We start from the raw sequence: 21099 nt of genomic DNA, 5'->3' as shown, positions 1-21099 counted from the left end.
GCTTGGAACTGAATGGTCTTCAAGGTCTCTTCCAACCCAAACCATTCTGTGATTTTATGCTGATGGCTCTATGAGCTTTGGTGTTCAGAGGCAGTAGCCCAGGACACAGGACTCTGTGTTTTGTGTAGCACAGTACAAACAAAGCTCCTAATAAATTTGGACAAAGTTAACTGGAAAACCAGCATTTGGTCTGAGCCTGGGGTAATGTTGCTTCATCTGTGTCCACAGTGCTGGGCAGGACAGGAAAATCAAGAGTTCAGTATTCTCACAAGAACAGAGGACTTGTGTGATGTGCAGTGTCAGCAATTGGTCACATTTTGGCCCAAACTCCTGCTTTTCTATGTTTTTGCTCTTTATTTAATCACAAATTATGCTTAAACACAAGCACTATCTTCTGGTTTCTTGGGTCATCAGCACAGGGGTTTAATTTGTGGAGTTCTCCTCTGCTGTGGGCTCCTTGGCCATCTCAGTACACTCAAGCAAGAACTCCTTACTTATTTATTTTTTTATTTTGGATGTTAAACAGAGCTGGTTTTTTCCAAGGGGGCAACAAATAGTTTTGCACTGGTAGAAGAACAGAAAACCCAAACTGCCTAGGAAAAAAGTGTCTTTATCTGAAGCTTTAATAATTTTATTCTGCTCCTGTGAGTTGGTTTGTCCTGGCTGATGTTAATCACTGTGTAAACACAGCAGATCAAACTCCCGCAGGCGGTGACCATCAGCTCCAGCTGTGGCTGCAGAAAGCCCTGGTCACCTGCCCGGGTGTCACAGCTGACCCTGAGCAGGGGGTTGGGCTTCAGAGCCTCGCGTCCAACCTGAATTCCTGTGTGAATCACCACCAGGTCGCCGGGACTGCCTCACCCAAATGGCAGGGGGTGGAACTGGACGGTCCCTGGGATGCCTCCCGACCCGAACCACGCCAGGGTTCCACGGTTCCACAGCCAGGGCTTCAGCCCAGCTGTCAGGAGCGGTCACTGTGTCACACACTCACACCTCGGGTAGATCTGCTTCCCGCTGGCCGCTCCTACAAAGCAGGAAACATCTGATTTAAAATTCCTCTGCCCGCAACACAGTAATGTCTGGGCTGCTGTAGTCTTGCTTTGAGATTCTCATAGAAGCTTCTGTTATTTATTCAATATCAATCACAAGGAGGCACAGTTTCCTGTCACGCCTAAAACATGTCGAGATGCACCCATGTTGATAAAGAAGCACATCAAGAATTTCTGAGTTGGTGAATTCCCAGAAATTCACAGAATTGTAGAATATCCTGAGTTGTAAGGGACCCACAAGGATCATCGAGGTCCAGTTCCTGTCACAGAAGTAAATTGTATTTGCAGAGTTGGCTCTTGGCAAAACTGTCTTTCAGGTTGTTTGATTATTAGTTTGCTGAGCTGTTATCTTGATAAACTCATTAAAAATGGTGTGATGTTAACATGGTAAAGGATTGAATTAAGATGTTTAATCCCCTGTTTTATGGTTAATCCTCTGTTTTACTGATTTCAAAATGACAATACTTTTCTTATGTTTCCCCCAGAAGTCTGGAAAGTGGATTATTGTCTGTATTCCCAGGCTGCACAGTCAGCAACTGCCCGTAGGAGAGGATGGGGGAGGAGAGGGAATCCTTGCCATTTACCAAGGGGCAGCAGATAAAAAGACTGCAGATTTAGCTGTCTGACAAGGAAAGGTGATTGTCCCAGTTCTCAGGATTTCAGCTCATTAGCTCCCAAATTATAGTAATTTTTTTTTTTGCTGCTAAAATTATTTAAAAGCAGATCCTTGCTTTGAGCTTTTGTTGAAAGGTGGAATTTATATTCTCCATTCTCTTCACATTTGTAATATTTGCTCTGTGAGCATAGGACTGACTGACTGATGACTGTTTAATGATGTTAATTAAGTAGTGTTAACCCTGGGGTCTTTAAAAATGCCAGCGTGTGTCATCTTTGTGTTCAGCCCCATGAATTTCACTTCACTCTTAAGATATTTAGATTTTTCAGATAATTAAAACTCCCTGAAAGATTGTTTGCAGGTGACAAGTCAAAGACATTCTGAGTTGCAACTGGAAACCAAATGACAGCTACATCTAGAAAATGGAACATTTTCTGGTAGGGTCAGCTAGTGCATCAGGGATGCAGAGGTGGGGAGGGAAGAGAGGATCAGAGAGCCTGGGGGAGGCACTGAATCCATTTAGGTTTGCTCTGCCAGACCTTTGGTTAACTCCTCAGCTGCTGTTCTTGGTTGTATCCTCCCCTCATCTGGGTACTTCAGTGTTGGCAGCTGCTTTGTTTTGGGTTGTTTTGGGGGATTTTGAGTACTAGCTTGAAATATTCCTGAAACGACTCCAGGGCTTTGAGTTCTGGCAGATAATTGGCTTTGTCTCTGCAGGGGCCTCATTGAGCTCAGGCCATGAGCACTCGGATATGACACGCTGGTGACAGCCTCCCCAGCAGTTGGTGTTGCAAATAGTTCAGCTGTGAGCGTAGATGAGTCATTGTTGTGAGGTGCCTTCCTGCCAGGGGAAGCCAGGGCACCCCGAAGAAATTACAGGGGAGAATCAAAGGAAACTCCTGGAGTAGGGTCTGAGGTGCTCATGTAAAACAAAGAAACAAACTCCAAAACAAACCAAGCAAAAAACCCCACCCCAACCCAACAATGTTTTGTAAGTGAAGTTAAATATACAAACTTCAAACTCCTTCTTCAAACTCCTACCGTCACTTCGCAGGGGTGGGAGTTACTTCACACTCACTTGAAACAAAAGGTAGAGAAATCAGGCAAAAGTGGCAAAAGAAAAAAAAGCTTCATAAAGCTTCTGGAAAAGAACCCTGTTCCTGGGGCACTCCAGGGCTCAGAGCCTGCCCGAGGCCCTTTGGCAGGCGATGGGAAATGTTTTATTGGCTGTCCCCTGGCTCCACCAGCTGCAGGGACAAAGCCACTCCCTTGGCTTTTGCCAAAGGCAAAGGATTCATCTTCCCAACGCTTTGCCACCTGCTCATTAGGGAGATGGGCCCTGGCTGAGGCAGGGTAAGTTTCCCAGGCTGCAGTGGCTGGGAAGGAGAGAGAAGCACTTGGCTCTGTGAGCCCCTCTGCCGGGCTGTGCCTCTGGGACCTTCTGTCCTACCTGGGCTCTGTGAGCCCCTCTGCCGGGCTGTGCCTCTGGGACCTTCTGTCCCACCTGGACCTGCCACCCAGGACTTGTTGCAAACCCAGCGGAGCTGCCGAAATCCCTTTGTATTTAACAGAGTAGCACCAGCAGATACAAGGGTTGCAGTCCACTTTTATCTTTTCCCGAAAAAAATGTTGAAGAATAAAGTTGTATGTGACTCCCAGTGGAAGGGCACAACACTTCCCAGACCGTAAGAGCTTTTTGAGTGGCTACATCTGCAATCCCTCCACTCTTCCCCTTTCAAGAACCAAAAGGAGCCCATTCCTGAAGAACAGTGTCATGAATTTTCTTCTGGAAGAGGCTGTGTTGGCCATGTCACAGAATGAGCTGAACATGGATTGTTGAGATTTTTCATTTAAAAATCATATCAACACACTGAGAAACCTTTAAATGTGTTTTAAAGGCTCTGAGGAGTAAAGTGATTTAAATGCTTTTTTCCAGATCAATATTAGTGTGCCTTTTTGAAAATGGATAGTACAGAATTACAGCATGTACACTCTGGGGGGTTCTCAGTGTTTTTAAATTTAAACTGTGCTATTTTTGTGCTCATCTGTATGAGCTGCCAATTTTCATGCAAATTATGGCTTCTTAAAATAACTGAATATACAGAAGCACTGTTGAGTTTCTTTCAGAGGAGAGCCTTCATCTCAACGCAGTAGCTTGATTTTAGTATGTTTTTTGTAGCAGGCTAAATTGTATTCTTCGCAGGCCAACACTTCTTGTACAGCCTGGCATGGTTCTTCGAAGATCCACTTCAGCAGGGACCCATGCTGTGCTCCAAAATGCTTCCAATGTGAGCACAGCCCCAACTTAAACCCTGGTCCGAAGTCGGGCTGCAGCTTAAGTTTGCCTTTGGCTGTCACTTTGGCACAAGCTCCCAGCACCCGAGTGCCGAGGCCAAGCCGCAGAGTCCGAGTTCCGAGCCGCGCAGATGAATCTCACTGAGGAATTTTGGAATTTGCTTTCGCGCCAGCCGAGGGCTGGGAGCGGGGCTGGCGTGCGGGAATGAGGAGCGGAGGGATCATCCCTACACCCAGCAGCCCGAATCCAAATAAACTGCGTCCACTAAGCTGCCCCAAAACTGCCCGAACAGATCGACCCTGCAAATACCGGCCCCCAGTTCTGGCTCTGTAAATTTTTTTTTTTTTTTTTTTAATGAAAAGCGTCGGCCGAGTCGGATCCTGCCCTCTCCCTCCCCGGTATCCGAGGTATTTATATATTATTTTTCTCGCAGCAAAGCGCAGCCGCAGGGTCCAAAGTTGCAGCCGGGGACAGGGATGCGACCGTCCCCCCGAGCCCGGAGGTGCGGGGTCGGGCCGCAGTGCTGAATCACGGCGGGGGGGAAGGAGAAGGGGAAGAGGGGAAGGGGGAAGAGGGGAAAAAGGGGCAGGGGGGCGGTGCCGGCTGCTCACGTCACTGTTATGTCTCCGCGGCTCCGCCGGGGCGGGGACAGCGGCAGCGGCGGGCGGGAGGCGGGGGGGCCGCGGCCCCGCTCCCCTGACAGCCCCCGCTCCTCTCCCTCCCTCCCCAGCCCGGCCTCCGGCTCGGCGCTCCCGGGAAGATGTGGGTGAAGCTGTGCTGTTTGCTGCTCTACTTCCTGGCGCTCTTCGTGCTGGCCCGGGTATTCGAGGCCGTGGCGTGGTACGAGAGCGGCTTCCTCGCCACGCAGCTGGTGGACCCGGTGGCGCTGAGCTTCAGGAAGCTGCGGACCATTCTGGAGTGCCGCGGGCTGGGGCACTCGGGGCTGCCCGAGAAGAAGGATGTGCGGGAGCTGGTGGAGAAGTCAGGTACGCGGAGCTGCCCCGTGACCCGGGGGGACGGACGGAGGTCGGTGGCCGGCCACCCCCGCCTGGGTTCCGGCCGCCCTTGGATGGAGACGCGGGCGCTGCTTCCCTCGGCAGGGCGGGTTTGGGGAGCGAGCTGGCTCCCCCCACCAAGGGGGTCCGTGGAGGGAGCCCGGGGACCACGAGGGGTGACGGTCACAGCCCGGCGGCGTTGTGAGCCCCAGCGAGTGAAAGGCCTGCGCTGGACGGGGCACCGGCAGCGGCCCTTCCCGGCCCGGCCCGGCCCTCCCCTCCCCTTCCCCGGGAGTTCCGCTGCGGGCGGTCGGGTCAGTGCGGGTGGCACAGATGCGACCCAATGTCGTCCGCCGTGAAAAACGAGGAGGAGAGACTCTAAATAGCTGCAGTAGGCTACTGTTTACAGCTGGGGCCAGCTTGTTCCCGTCTATTGCCAGCCGTTTGCTGGGTTTGTTGCAGGTACGCTTATCAAGATGGGCCCCAAGGAAAGCGATGATTTCATAGCTGAGGAGCACAAGGGATGGGTACCCAGGGTTGAGATGGTTTTATACAAGGGGAGCAGAACTAGTTCCTGCATACAGAAATCAGCTCGGAAAAAGGAAGGGAGGCATTTCAGAAGTAAGGAGAACCAGGTGAAGGAGATGGACTTCTCGGGGCTGATGAAGAGCAGTGGAGATGTAAGAATGGCAGAAGTGTCCTGAAAGTAAGGATGCTGCCTGGAGCAGCCGGAGGGAGCTGGCCCCAAGGACTGGGAGATGGGGCTGATGTAATAGCTGTAGTGCCAGCCAAGCAGGAAAATGTGAGTAGTTGCTTTTAAATCAATGATGGAAGGGCTGGTGATCTAGGTGAGAGAGAAATCCCAGCAGTCAGGATAGGCAGTGAGGGTCTCTAATGTCTGAACAGAGAGGAAGAAGGATTTGTACAGATGTAGTGCCTGCCATATAACCTTAAAAATGCTGGTTTAAATAATTGATATTAATCCTGGGCATTTAAATCTATTTTGTTGTTACTGTTCATTGTTTATTTATGTTTTTATGTTGTTTATTGGCTTTGCTGCTCCAACAGTAAAAAGCATTAGGCACTTTCACTTTTGTTTCCAATCTCTTTCACTCCTTGGCTGTCAGGTACTTTCATGATGTCATGCTGTTTGGGTTGCATATGCTTCAGGGAAGTGTTTAGCTCCAAACAAGCTGTATTAACCAACTTCTTCAAATGTCATGGAAACACTTCTCATACCAGCAGGCTTTGCAGCATTTTTCTGTGGTTGTATTTTGGTTTTTTTTTCCCCTCTAAATTTTATGAATATTTTTGCAAACTCCTAAAGGGTTTCGGCCATTGCACTTATTTTTATATTTTTAAGGAAACTGGTTTTGGACAAGACCTCATTTCTTAAAGCTTAGTAGATTAGTTACTAGAGTGCAGGTTGTCATTAACAGTGTTTGTAATGATTGTGAAACAAAACATGAGAAGGAAATGAGATTACGAAGGAAACATCATCAAATGATTTTACTGTGAGCTCTTTATGTCGCTGCATTTGGAGTTCATGGGAACTTTTCCCAACCATGCAAACAAAAGCCAGCAGCTAAATTATTCTGCCCGAGATTTTTACTAGCAACAGGACCACAAACATTGGGTTTTGGTCCAGAATTAATGATTGAAATTCTGGAAGTCTGTTTGAATTATCTGTGTTAAGAAATTGCTTGCTGCAAAATTGCAATCCTGTGAAATGAAAGCAAAGATGTATCCACTAAAATTGCTCTCAGCCACTGAATGTTGTTATTTGCAGAGAATGAGCCTTCGAAGATGTTCTTTTATTCCTTTGTGTGCTCATGCATGCATGGTGCATCTGTGTAATCAGAAACAGAGCATTCGTGTCTTCTGTGGTCTGACTGAAGTCAAATTGTTCACAGTCACGTCACCAGAGATAGAATTATAGTAACAACTTAAGGTTTAGCTACCTTTGTACTGAAAAAGCTCTCTGAGCAATCATGCAAATATAGTTAGTTAAACTGTTACTAGAATTCATGAAGTAATCTTTCTCCAGTGCCATTTTAACTGACTTTCTCCAATTGTCTCTTTTTCAGGAGACCTCATGGAAGGAGAGCTTTATTCAGCTCTCAAGGAGGAAGAGGCCTCTGAATCAGTTTCCAGCACAAACTTCAGTGGTGAAATGCACTTCTATGAGCTTGTAGAAGACACAAAAGATGGGATCTGGCTGGTACAGGTATATAAATTTGACCTTTTGTTTTAATAGATATTGATCACACACAGAATGTGTTTCAAAGGAGGAGTTTATGAGTGTAGTTAAGTAGTTGTAAAAATGTGTAACAGGGAGATGGTGACAAAGATAAACTTCATCCAGGAGATGAGGAATAGAGGAATAAAAGAAGAAAGGCTGGAAGTGCCAGAGTTCCTATACAGACAGGAAGGGTAAAAAAAAAGTGCTTGTTATTCTCTGGATTGTTTTTTGAAATGCAGGCATTTTAGAACCAGAAAACAAGCAGAGCAGCACACACTGAAGTACACAGAGTATGCAAGTCCTTGGCCCTGGGTTTGTGAGAACCTTGTAATGGGTGAAATAGGTGCATTAGTACAGATGCTCCCAGCTGGCACAGGCTCCTGGTGCTGCCCTTCCCTTTGGTTGCATTGCATGCTCAGGCCCAACCAGTTTAAGTTTCTGCTTGTCTGAGGGGCTTAAAGCACTTGTAAAGTCTCTGTTGGCTCTTCACAAAGGCAGGAAGGATCTCAGTCTGCCAACTTCCCATGCTAGCAGGCTGCTTCTGCAAAGTATTCCAGTAGCTTCAAGTTAACTTTCTCCCAAGCCTTTTTTGCCCAGCAGTTTTATGGTCTGTTTTCCAAGGTCTGCATGAGAACAAGAGATCACTTAGGAAAATAAAGACAGACTTTTTCCAATAGGATTCTGAAGCAATTTATCATCATTCCTGAGAACATAAGTAACCTAGACCAAAATGTAGAAATTATTTGTTGACAAGAGGGTGTTTTTTAAGGCATAAGTTTCCTCCTAACAGCTACATCAGGTGGAATTCACACAGGTGAATTCCCCACCAGACAATTAATTGTTCCGTTGACAGCTCCTACCTGGTTTGTCTGGTCTCACTTCATGTTTTCTATTTAACAGGAAGTCATTAAATCTTCATAATCTATTTATTAGACCTGTACTGTCACCACATCAGATCTCATCCCAAAATAGAAAGTGGACAGATTACCTTCAGATTTGGAATGGCCTTTGTGTTTTGGGAAGGATACATTTGGAGTTCATTGAATCCAAGTTTGAGGTTTAAATCATGCAGGAGGGTATTTTTCAAGCAGAGGGAGAGTGTTGAAAGGCAGTTTACATGTCCCCAAGCTAGCTGACAAATACAAGCATGAATATGCTGTGAAAAACCTTCCCTCCTCCCTGTGCAGCTCAAAAGGGTGAAATATGATAGTTCTCTGTTGCAGAATTTTATTTGTAATGGATTTTCCACTAGCATCCTAATAGCAGGTCAGATAGGCTGTGTTTTGATATCTCCAGTGTGATGAATGTTGTCATCATTCTGGGAATATTTGCACAGTTATTCAATTGGTCACAATAGCTGTGGAAAAAAAAATAGTGGAATTTACAGAATAATTTACTTGCTGAACACTGTTTGTCTGTTTCTCTACAATAAAAACCACAAGAGATGTTGAATTTCTATTTTTCATTCTTGCTTTTCGAGTTTTCATCACTTTGAGTTTTCATTTGCTCCATTCCCCACCACAATTCCTGTCTGGAAAACTTCTGTGCTGGATTCTTCATGTCCTTTCACAGGTTTTCCCACTCTTCTTTGATCTCATCCCTACAGAGCTGGTTTTTACCATCACTTCCCAGTTCTAGCTCTTGATTCCCTCCCTTGCCCATCCTCCTTTGCTGTTTGGAATCCTGTGGAAACTTTCCAGCTAATTAACCAGCTCAATGCTCATGCAGGGGAGTGAGGATGGGTTTGGTGACCATGGGCAAGGTCAGAGATTCCCCTGCTCTGTTGCTGCTGGCTGGGAAGCAGAAAGGATCTGCAGATCCTTTTCAGTATCCTGAGCCCTGAATCCCTGTTCTCTGGGGGCTGCTGGAAAGGAGCAGAGGGAGAGGAGCAGTTCTGCCTCAGCTGGCACAGTGGCTGTTGCTTGAGTTGAACACTTTGTGATGGTGTCTCAGGACTGAGACCTGAAGATGATTTTTATTTTCCAGTGCATATAAATGAAATTTCTGGTGTGGCACAGGCTGGGAGTGTGATAGCCATCACTGTCTGCAGAGAATCAAAGGAAAAAAGAGGAAACAATTATTATTTCTTGACATGTTTGACAAAAATTGAAGTGCAAGTTTATCATTTAGAGTCAGCAAGGTGAGTTCCTTGAAGAAAGTCCAAGCCAGTACAGAAGAAATCAGTGTTTTGTGGCTTTGTTTCTTTATTTTCTGGAAATCCACATGCAAAGCATCCTGGTTCAGTGGTAATTTGTTTACCAGTGTAGCTGTTCACAGCTCCTGTGTGGCACTTCCATAGAGCCACAGACAGCAGCATGTTCTTTCTCCTATTAGCTCATGATCTCATCACCTTTCCTTTTATGCCATTCTTCTTGCTTGCCAGCTGCTGTTGTGCACTTCTTTGGCTGCAAGGAGGGTGGCTTTTAGTTTCTGGAGCTGCTTCTCTTGTTGGTTAGGGGACTTATATGTAATGGTCTTACTTTTCCAGGCTCTGGTTAGTCTCTAGAAGCCTGTCACATCCAACAGTATTGTAGTCCTTATGGTTTTTGAAAATTATCTACAGAAAAAAATCCCCTCTGAATGAAGTTAAAATCTAAATGAATGTATATTTTTATTTTAAAAGTCTCTACTATAACATAGTGGCAGAGAAAAGTAAAAGGAACTTTTTCTTGGCATTGAAGTACGAGGACAGACATTTTGATTGTGTCTGGTAGAGCTGCAAAGGCCATTATTATGGTTATAAAATTCTGCAGTCTATTCTGCATCTCAGTTTGTAGTTCAGGCAGTGTAGTTACAGGGCAAGGGATGTGCCTGTAGCATTTTGATGGTGATGGTTTGTTCTTCCTTTTGCTTGCATGTAGGATGTGATTTTCACATTTATTTGCGTTCTGAATTTTGCCAGGTGATCAGCTCTTCTTGCTAAAAAGAAACAAAGCAGAAACACTCAGTTCTTTCAAAATACATAATTCAGTACTTGTATCTTTTCCAATAGCCCTTCAGGATCATTTGCCATAGGATAGCTGATTTCAAGTTTCAGTTTTCTTCTTGAGAGACTTCATATCCAGTCAAAGGTGCAGAATACCATCAGCTGGAATGGATTAGTCCTTGTAGTGCCTGTGTGTCTGAGTTAAGTCATTGCAGAAGCTCATTTATTCTCAATCTCTGACTTAACTGATAGCATAACTGACTGTCCAGATCAGTGCATAGGTCACCTCACCTCCCTGGAGAAACTGCACATAATTTTGAGTGGTTAATTTTTGTGTGCTGTGATGGATGTTGTCCTTGCCTATTTGGATGTGATTTCTCACAATCTCTTTCTCGGAAAAGAGAGGCAGAAAATCTCCAGATATCTGCAGTCCATATGGATGGATTCTGAATGAGTTGTGAATTCTTAGGAAAGAGAGTCTAAGTGGAAATTCAGTTCCATTAACACATTGTCAGATAATAAACAGAAAGTGAGATGTCTCAGAATTAATAGAAGTGCAGACATTCATGTAGAAACTTACTGAAATTATCTGGAATAAGTGAGCTTTTTTCCAAGCTTCTAATAAGTAAATTACCAGTCCATTTATAATTAATTGTATTTTTACATCTGTTTTATATATAGAAGCAGAGTTTGCAGCATAGCTGTTGATGAAAAAGGGTTCTATGACTAGAGTTTTTGAAGCTTTTTATCTTTGTGGAGCCCTAGAAATCTTCCAGGTCATGCATGGAATCTTTACAGTAATATTGAGTTTCCTCTGCTCATTTACCCTCTGCAGGTACCATGCAGGAGTGCATGGGTGTCTCAAACTGGAAACCACTGAAGCAGACAGACAATTCTCATGTTCATGCAGCCTTACCAGTTCATCAAATGAATTAGAAATCACTTTTGTCTTTGGCAAAACTACACAGGCTTTTTCCAATTGAAATGTCTGTATTCCTTATGTGGAGAGTGACTTTCTGAGGCAGCTGTGACTGACTGATCCTGAGAGAACCACCTGGATGTGTGTGTGTGCAGTAGGGAATGGTGTCTCTTGCTTAATGGGTTTTGTTCTTCCTGATGGTGTAAAGTCTGTCACAGTGCCCTAGGGCCCAGAGCTGAGGAGTGCTTGGAGTCGTTGTCTTTGTGGCTGAGCTGTAAAACCAAGTTGTCACTATTACTGTGTATTTGAAATTGGGTGCTGTTGATATGAGCAGGTGTGCCTGACACTTGCTGTCTCAGCTAGAATTGGTTAAAATAATGAGAGCTGGAGCACATGAGGTGTTTGTTCTGCTTTTGCCCCTCTCTGACTCATTGTCATGCCTTGTGATATTTGAACACTTAGTTTTGAGCAAGCTTCAAAACTTCCTGAGAACAAATCTTGTTCCTCTGACCTGCTTTGAGATCTCTGCGTACCTGTCTGAAAGAAATTGAACAAAATCTGATTTAAATGCACAGAAAACAGGATAATGCTCAAGTGAGGTCATTATCATGTCATGCTCAAGTACTTCAGGGGTAGCAGAAAAGGAGTCTGTCTTTGCATATTGCATTGCTACAGCAAGCTCTAACATCAGCTGGGCTTCCTCAAGCCTCTTCAATTTCAGTTGTATCTTTACTTGTATTTTAAGAATCTATGTTTCATAAAATAATCTTTAGAATGGTTAATGATACTTGGAAATTAAGGAGCAGCTGGATCTGTGATGGTTATAAAGTAGCTATTGCAATATTGATGCACCTGCCCAATACACTTGGGTTTGGACTAGTCAAGAGAGGCAAAGTGCCTGGCTGACTTAGTCCTCTTTTTCCAAGTGTTTGTATCTTTCTGGCTGTGGGATATTTGCTCTTTAAGTCTGTTCTTTAATGTCATAACTATGACTACTTTAACATACAGATTAAAATATTTCTATTTTTCTAATTACTTTCTTGATTGAACTCTTTGAGGGTAATTCAGTGTAATTCAGTGTTACGAGAACTCTGCCAATGCAAAAGCTCCCTATTCAGCTGTCTTTTGAAATCATCAGAATCTCAGCATTTACAGTATTACAGAGATGGTAATTCAGACTCTGCTGATCCCCTGGCCTGGGTTAGGGAGCAGATCCACTCTGTGATGTGAACTTGTTAAATAGCAGGGTTACTGTGATCCTGTTGGATTCCCTTAGCCCATTAAGATGATTAATGGATTAATTGAGTTACCCTCATTGTCTTACTTGTCACTCTGACATGTGATATGTCACAGATTGTGAACATAGCTAATAATAAGCAAAGCTGAGAGGGTTTGTGCTTCTCCAGACGTGGTGTTTGTTTCCCATCTGTGTTAGCTGATCTCCTGAAAGGTACCTTCTCCTAGGTAAGCTTGGGCTTTATTTCTGCAACAGTAACTAGAGTGTGTGATTGAAAGGGACCTTTCTGATGAGCTAGTTCAGCTTTCTGCTAGACTGTAGAATATGTGTTTAGAAAATATTTTGCTGTCTCTCTTACACTGTAAATTGTTCAAATGCTCCTGTTGACTGTTTTCCTCTTGGAAATGTGTGTCTGACTTCTGGCTTGGTTGTATTCAGGGCTAATTTGTTCCTATTGGGCATAAATTGACCTTGCCCTTTAGTTTTACAGTGTCCTGTTGTCAACCACACTCCTCCCAGTAAGTGAGGTCAATCAACCAGTTTGTTTTGTCAGGTCTGATATACCCTGGGCTTTGCTTGTTTTGCAGCCAGTTCATATTGATGGCTGGTGTTTCCTTGTGGAGCAGCTGATAGCCCCAAGCATTTGCTCCTGTTGCTGTTTCTAACTGATGAACTCCCCAAGTGTCCTGTTCATTACTGAATTCAATTTCATGTGTGACACTCTGCATTACAAGATTTGTGCAGCTCTTCCTGCATGGTGTTGTAATCCTCTTTCCCACATAGATGTGCTTCCCAGTTTTATGTCTTCTACAAATGGCTTTGGGAGACTTCAAGTTCCCACAGGAAGGGCATTAATGGGAATATATGCTGAACTGAGCTCTAAGGTAAATCTGTTAAATCTGTTTGCACCTTTCTGGCATTTTGATGTCTTTTTGCTGTAGCCAATTTCTTGCTAATTTTTAAACTTTCTTTTTTTTTTTTTTCCCACTTACTATAAAAGCCTACCTGTAGCTTTCATGTAATTTTTTCATGTGGCATAATACATGATACACTACCAAACTACAAACAGGGTACTACATTCCCTTTTTCTCTTGAAATTCAGTTCTTTTCCTTCAGGGAAAGTTTCTGTCAATCAGGAATGATACATCTTTAGTAGTTGCATGCTGGAAAGAGGTGGAAAATGCAACTGTCTCTGCACCTCTAAAAATTCTACAGTTTTGCATCCTATTGAAATAAACCTGGTGGAATTTTTTTTTTTCATTTGCTCTTAAATATAGCTACAAACTTGTTACTGTCCTGTCAAAATATGAATTGGTCTGATAGGGGTTTGCAGGAAATTTTCACAGGTTCACCTGTGATCCTGTGTGCTTGTGCTACAGTTCTAGGATGGAGATATCCTGCTGACCCTGATTTAAGTGCATTAAGTTACTTGAGATCTGCTTCAGGTGATGTAGTTTCTTCCCATAAATTTGCTAACTGGTCCATGGCCAGCCACCTCTCCCCTTCACTGAAAACTGAGTCACGGTATTAATTTACCTATAAAAAGAAAATTAACTTGCATTTCTATCCTATCTTCATTGTTTGGTGATCCTACTGCTTCTCCCCCTCTTCTATTCTTATTCATATGACTGAAAAACCTTTTGGTACAGCTTGTAATAGTCTTTGTGTGGCCTAACTTGAATAGCTCATTTTTCCTTACCTTTTTTTTTCTTTGCATATCTTTCTTTGATAGCTCTTCCTTTTGACCTTTATTTCAATCCTTGTAGATTGTCAAACTATTTCTAACCTTGCTTTGGAAGTGATTGCTAGGAAGAAGTGCAGGACTTGGCAACCTTTTTTTTTTTCTTACTTGAAATATAAAATCCTGATAGCTTTAACACCATGGGCTTGAAGAACTTCCAGGCCTCTTCCACATTCAAATTCCCAGTCTCCTCAGTCACAGGTTTTTAAGCTAAATTTCTTAACTTATCAAAATTCACACTTTTAAAATAAAATCTGTTACAAGTGTTTGCAGGTTATTTTTAATTTAAACTGAAGTACATTTTGATTGCTTAACCTGCAGTATTTTCTTGAACTCCCTCATGCACTGAGGTGGTGACTGCTTTCCAAATTTCCTTGCCTAGGCATGGTGAACTCCCAGTGCTGTAAGTGGGTGTTGTCTGCAAGGAGCAGCTGCAGTGGACATGTTTATTTGGATTTTTTTTCCATAATGACATAAAAAAGCACAAGCCCAAAATATTTTAGGAAGCTTCAGTGTGCAAAACCATAGCAGGGTTCCTCTATGTAGTTACAAAATACAGACTACTACTTAGGTCATTGTTCTTCAGTATAAATAACTTTCTCCAGGAGGAAAGACTTTTTCATAGGAAATTAATTAAGCTGGTGGTAAAATCTAATGGTGTAAAATATAATGGTAAATGTATTTGCAACAAATTTTTGTCTTGACACCTAAAGTGAGCATTGTGGTGCCAGGCAGAAGAAACACTGAGCAGGATCTGACCTCCTGCACACATTAACGTTCTCTTATCACTGTTTCACAACATGCACACAGTTTTGGAAGAAGCCAGTCTGTGAGTAATTAATTGTACCAAAGAGTAATCCAGTCACCAAAGTTTTACTTCTGTGCTTACTAATAAAACACAGTGGTTCCTTGCCACGTTGGATGAATTTATCATGCCATAGTAGCTCTGAGGATATTTTAAGGCTATTATATGGCTTTAGGGTGTCTTTAGGAATTTGGTCTCCCTTGACTGAAGTGCATGAAAGGAAGAAATTTAAAATACCCAAAGCTTCAGTCACATTGGGTGATGTAATACAGTAATACAGTAAATTTCCCAGCTGGTTGTCTCAGTGTGTGATGGTTACATTTATCTAATCAAAAAGGCTTTTCTATATGATGTGTGTGTTTTAAGAATAACTTGAAGGATTCTTACCTAGATTTTCACCTCCAGTGTTATTTAAACATTTTGAGCTTAGTGGAATAGGAATGTAGTCTGGGACTTCAGTTTGTTTCCCTACGTAGAGCATTCTGCTTGGTGAATTCTTCTATTTTAAGATTCTGTGAGGCTGCTACTTACCACAAAGCAGATAATATTTATGAGTCTCAAAGGCTGGACACGCTTTCTAGGTTGAATCTCAGCATGTCCACAGAGAACTGTTAATCATGGTGACAGCCCAGCTTCCAGGGGCAAGCTGACATTTGAGGTTGTTAAGTCAGAAAACGATTGGGATAAGTTTAATGGCGGGTAAACAAATATCTAACAAATGGAAGTTTCAATTTTTAATTTCAAAATATATTTTAAGTGGCTGCCAGTAAGCCTGCAGAAGCATGCTAGTTGTTTCTAAAATAGAAAATGTGATGGCTTGTGGAATAGTGCATGATCAGTCATGTCATTCAAAATTACCTGTCAGCTGGCAGCAGGCAGAGTTTTCTCCTTGTGGGTTTTTTCCCCCTCCCTGTACAGATATAAGTCATCTGTGTCAGTAGAAGCTTACAGTGAGGTAACCTGAAGTACAGCTTTAATATACTGGGCTAGGGCAAATTAAACCTTGGGATAAATCACAGCAAGTGATTGTCCTGAAATGGCAGATGGGACACTGGAGTTGGTGGAACAGTCACATCAAGTTGCAGAGTGAGTCACAGGCAAATCTGGAAGGAGTCAAGATCTTTAAACTCTCAAGATCCTGAGAGTTTAATCAGTAGTTTCCACTGCTCAGGAATGGCTGTTGGCAGTTTAATCTGGTACCAGGTACATGCATTCCCACTTACTCTGCTTGCTCTGAGACAAGGTTTCTTTGGTATGTTGTAAGTTCTGAGGGAGAATTGTAATAAAATGTTGGTCTTTTTTTTTATTACAAAGAAGAGGAACCTGCTGCACCCCCTCTCCTTTCTCCCCCACTATGAACTGGTTAATGATAATTTTGTTATTTTACTAAAGTTTCTGTTTACTACCACTGATTTTAGTATCCTAACATGTACCTAACATTACACTGCACTTTTTTCTCTCTGCAGAACCACTTTTCTGTCTTAGTGCTTCACTCTCCAAAGACATTTACCAAGACTCCCAGTTGTACATTCATACTTTGTGCCCTAAAAGAAGGGGAAGGACTATCAAGCATGACCAGCACTCTGTTTTCTTGAAATTTGCTCTTTATTTCAGGAACCAAGCTGACTGTGATACTAAACTGGTATTTCCTTTTGGCAATAGGTCATAGCAAACGACAGAAGCCCACTGGTGGGTAAAGTCCACTGGGAGAAAATGGTGAAGAAAGTCTCGAGATTCGGCATACGTACTGGCACTTTTAACTGTTCCAGTGACCCCAGGTATATCCTTAAAGGATTATCTAAATCCCAAGAGTATCTTAAGGCTCAGCTGTGTTCTAGCAGCAGGGCTTGCTGTGTTGTAAAAGTAGCTGTGACAGAAGGTGGCTTTATTCATGTTTTTATCTCTCCTAAAGTCTGCTCAGAATGCTCCATTACATTATTTATCAGCTCTTCAGCTTCCTAAAGCGTCGTGTGGGAAATGCATGATTAGACTGTGGAGAGCATAATACAGCAGTGGAGAGGAATGAGCAGAACAGTTTGGCCTTGCAGTCTAGGCATTCAGGGAAAGGAGCTGTGCTGGCTTAGGACAAAGCTGAATAGATCAGTTTTAGAGTCGTTATATCACCATCTGGAAGGGGAAAGCACAGGGTAGCATGAACCTTGCATACAGTGCCTGCCTCCCAGAATTACTGACAAATCCTGTTCCCTGACAAATGTATGTTTATATATAAACTGGCACACACCCTTGGACAACACACAGTGTGCTGTGCAAGAGTCACTGTGTTTGCATATGATTTCTAACCAGGAAGAAGAGCAGAGCCAAAGAAGCTATTAATAATTCTCTGCTGCTGTAAAAAGAGGCTTTTTTTAAACATTTTGTTGGAGGCGTTTGCTTTACATGACAGGAGACTTTGTCTAGAATTCCAGTGGCATGTATGGATATGCACATCTTATGCAGCTTAAGTCCTAAATGTTTACAGAAATCTCAGTGTTAATCATAAGAGGAAATTCTTAGGCTTTGTAGTGCTTATGCAAAATAATCTTGTATTTGAACATCTTAAAAATTTGGCAGTGTTTCTCTTTGCATATCTCCTAAGTAGCCTTAATGTTCTGATCAAATACCATGTCTTAAATTAATTCATTTTTTTAATACAAGACATATTTTATCGAGTAAACCCTTGTGAATAGTTTTCATCAGGTTGCAGCAGAAATTCAGAAGAATACTACATGCTGCAGTAATCAGGATACCTTTATTAGCAGGGTCATATCTTATGGCTCTTTCTAAAAATGCTGCATTCAGATTCCTCCCAAGGGGAGTTGTAATTGTCTAAATACATGTTGACAGAGCGAAACCACAGAGGAGCTAGGTAAGATGGCTGGTGGTCCCAATGTGCAGGGTTCTCAGAGATTGCATGCCTGTTGGCTCTGACATAGTTTGATTGTTGAAGCTTGCCAGATATTTCCTAAAAGCAGGACTAGATAATTTGGTGTAGTGATATTGGTAGGAAAGATGCATGAGAGAAGGGATCTTGTGAGAGTTACTGTGCTCTGGACCATGACTCAGGGTTCAGCCATGAAGAGCCTCTCCTTTTAGTTATAGATTTGGGGTTCATCCCATCTGCCTGCCAGACAGTGTGTGTATTTTTTTAGCCAAAATCATCCAGCACCATGTGTGTGCTTCCTGTTCTGCTGGTTTTGTGACCAGCTCTCTCACCTCACCCCTTAGCCTGTCTGCATCTTGACAAGATGGTCCCAGTAGGAAGTGGACACCTGTCAGCTTCATTAAAGCAACTTCAAACAGGCCAGTGTCTGTTCAACTTTACCCCACAGCTGTTTGGCAAAACCAGGATGGAAGGAAGCACTGAGAAAGCTGTGGGATATTGAGTTACACTGGAGTGGTTTTCTTCTTGCCTGGAAGGCCAAGGAAAAGTAGCTTTTAATACTAAAGCTTTAAAGCAAAGAGTCAGCTTGTGTATTATTCAAATCCAGTTATAAAGCATCAGTGGCTACATGGCTTTGTTTACTTTAATGACCTGTGAAAATTAACACTGTTACTCTTCCTGTTTTATGAATGCAGATCACTACAATATTCTCGTAAAATAGATATTGTAGGAATAAATATGCTTTTCTGGAGAATATTTGGTACCCTTATTTCCTGCTATTATAAGGGTTCCCAGGTGCTCAGCATGTCTCATTTTTGGGCTTAGAATAGAAATGTAGTTCTGGGGTTATGAAAGTGGAATCTAACCTACTGTTTTCTTTGTAGATACTGCAAGAGGAGGGGTTGGCTGAAATCCACCCTCATTATGTCGGTTCCACAAACCAGTACCTCCAAGGGCAAAGTCATGCTGAAGGAATACAGCGGGCGCAAGATCGAAGTGGAGCACATCTTCAAATGGATCACAGCCCATGCTGCCTCTCGGATCAAAACCATCTACAACTCTGAGCATTTAAAAGAAGAATGGAACAAAAGTGACCAGTACCGGGTGAAAATTTATCTGTTTGCCAACCTCGACCAGCCTCCTGCCTTCTTCTCTGCACTGAGTGTAAAGTTTACTGGAAGAGTAGAGTTTATTTTTGTCAATGTGGAAAACTGGGACAATAAAAGTTACATGGCAGAAATTGGTATCTACAAGACACCATCATACATACTGAGGACTCCTGAGGGGATTTACAGGTATGGAAATAACACTGGTGAATTTATATCACTTCGTGCCATGGATTCCTTTTTGCGCTCGTTGCAACCAGAAGTTAACGATTTATTTGTTTTAAGTTTAGTTTTGGTTAATCTGATGGCTTGGATGGACCTGTTTATTACACAAGGCGCCACTATAAAGCGTTTTGTGGTTCTTATAAGCACTTTAGGGACGTATAATTCACTATTAATTATTTCCTGGCTACCAGTGTTAGGTTTTTTGCAACTACCCTACTTAGACAGCTTTTATGAGTACAGTTTAAAACTCTTCAGGTACTCAAACACAACTACTTTGGCTTCTTGGGTGAGGGCAGATTGGATGTTCTACTCTTCACATCCAGCCCTCTTCCTCAGCACGTACCTTGGCCACGGTTTACTAATTGATTACTTTGAGAAGAAGCGAAGGCGCAATAACAACACGGATGAAGTAAATGCTAATAATCTGGAGTGGCTGTCGAGCCTGTGGGACTGGTACACCAGCTACCTGTTTCATCCCATTGCTTCTTTTCAACACTTCCCTTTTGACTCAGATTGGGATGAAGACCCGGATTTGTTCTTGGAGCGGTTGGCCTTCCCCGATCTCTGGCTTCACCCTCTGATACCAACTGATTATATAAAAAACTTACCCATGTGGAGGTTTCAATGCCTCAGTGCCCATTCTGATGAGGAAATGCTGGAAACCTTTCCAGACAGCGAAAGTGACTCTGACAGTGAGAACAGAGAGGTCTTCAGCAGCGACAGAGAAGTCTCGGAGGACGATGAGCTGAGCACGTGTCACAGGTGCAGTGAAGGAGGTGTGGATGCCTGTTCCTGTGCCAGTCACTCTTGTCACCACGAGCCATGCCAACGCAAAGCCAGGTCCTACAGCTCGTACAGCTCCGCGGGTGACCTGGAGCCAGACTGGTCAGCCTGGCCCTCCGACATGTTGCACTGTACGGAATGTGTGGTGTGTCTAGAAAATTTTGCAAAGGGCTGCCTGCTGATGGGCCTGCCCTGCGGCCACGTGTTCCACCAGAATTGCATCATGAAGTGGCTGGCGGGCGGGCGACACTGCTGTCCCGTCTGCAGGTGGGCGTCCTACAAAAAAAAGCAGCCATACACACACCCTCAGCCTTTGTCGAGTGAGCCCCCGTCTTAGCTGTGTGCCCGTGTCTTTTGTAAGCTTTCAGGATATTACTGCTTGCCTTTTAAATGTTAGTCACTTAAAAGATTACGTGGTTTGAAGTTTTAGTTTAAATGTTAGTGCAGTGAACTAAAATATACATGATGCTAACGTTAATGACAGAATCATTTGGTTGCCTTGTATGTTGAACTGAATGCAAACTTACCTTACAAATAATTTGTTCTCTTCAACATCTGGAAACTTGATGCTGTTTTTGTAAGCACAAAAATCAAGCCTACAAGAGAAATGTATTCCAGCAAACATTTACAAGTTGGGATGTGGGTGAAATTGAAATTCTAATTGGAGACAATTGCTTAATTTAAGTGTTTCTTATTTTAGAGTCTGTTCTGCACATCTTTGTTGAATAATGTATGTTGTAAGACAGTACCATTTAAAAAGAAATCGGTGAAATAAATTATTTTAAAAGGAGATTTGTAATGTTAATTGTTTTGATAAATATTTTGTGTGTATGGTTACGGATGTCTTGCTGGCCTGATTTATCTGTGAAGACAATAAAAATATAACACAACTCTTGTGACTAATAAATCATCTCCTAGGGATGCAGGAATTCAGTGCTCTGAGCCACTGGCCAGGGAGAAGGCAGTGGTGTTGTACTGGGAACTGTTTCCTTCATAAGTCTGCTGTGTTGAGGTGCTTCTCTGCTGGATGTGGTTTTCCAGTTGATTACAAGCTGCTTTTCCAGATGGAGATCCTCTTCTAGCAGCTGTCTCTCCAGTACCCTCATCTGCAGACATCTAAGAAGACTTTAGGGTAGCTCCCTCTACAGCCTCAGAGTAAACTGTTGAGAAGGAGCAGAATATTGTCATGCAGTGACAAAAGTGGCTTGTAAAGGTACAAATTGCCAGCTTCCAACTGTGCTGGTATTCTGAAGTGATTTCTGATTTCTTTGATAGTTC

General features: G+C 43.1%; 1 protein-coding gene across 2 annotated transcripts; it reads left to right on the top strand.

Annotated features, from left to right (window-relative positions):
• Nucleotides 1-4603: 4603 nt before the first annotated feature.
• On the top strand, nucleotides 4604-20728 carry RNF103 (ring finger protein 103). 2 transcript variants are annotated; one of them, XM_059845393.1, is made up of 4 exons: nucleotides 4610-4947; nucleotides 7044-7183; nucleotides 16489-16604; nucleotides 18592-20728. In XM_059845393.1, exons 1-4 carry the CDS (start codon nucleotides 4722-4724, stop codon nucleotides 20156-20158), a joined length of 2049 nt encoding a protein of 682 aa, XP_059701376.1. In that variant the 5' UTR covers nucleotides 4610-4721; the 3' UTR covers nucleotides 20159-20728. The 2 variants fall into 2 exon arrangements, with proteins under 2 accessions (XP_059701377.1, XP_059701376.1); XM_059845394.1 differs by lacking the exon at nucleotides 16489-16604 and having other exon boundaries at nucleotides 4604-4947; nucleotides 18592-18914.
• Nucleotides 20729-21099: the final 371 nt, after the last annotated feature.

This window comes from Haemorhous mexicanus, chromosome 4, assembly GCF_027477595.1.
Source record: "Haemorhous mexicanus isolate bHaeMex1 chromosome 4, bHaeMex1.pri, whole genome shotgun sequence".
Classification (NCBI taxonomy): Eukaryota; Metazoa; Chordata; class Aves; order Passeriformes; family Fringillidae; genus Haemorhous; species Haemorhous mexicanus.
This window is presented reverse-complemented; position numbering and strand designations above follow the sequence as displayed.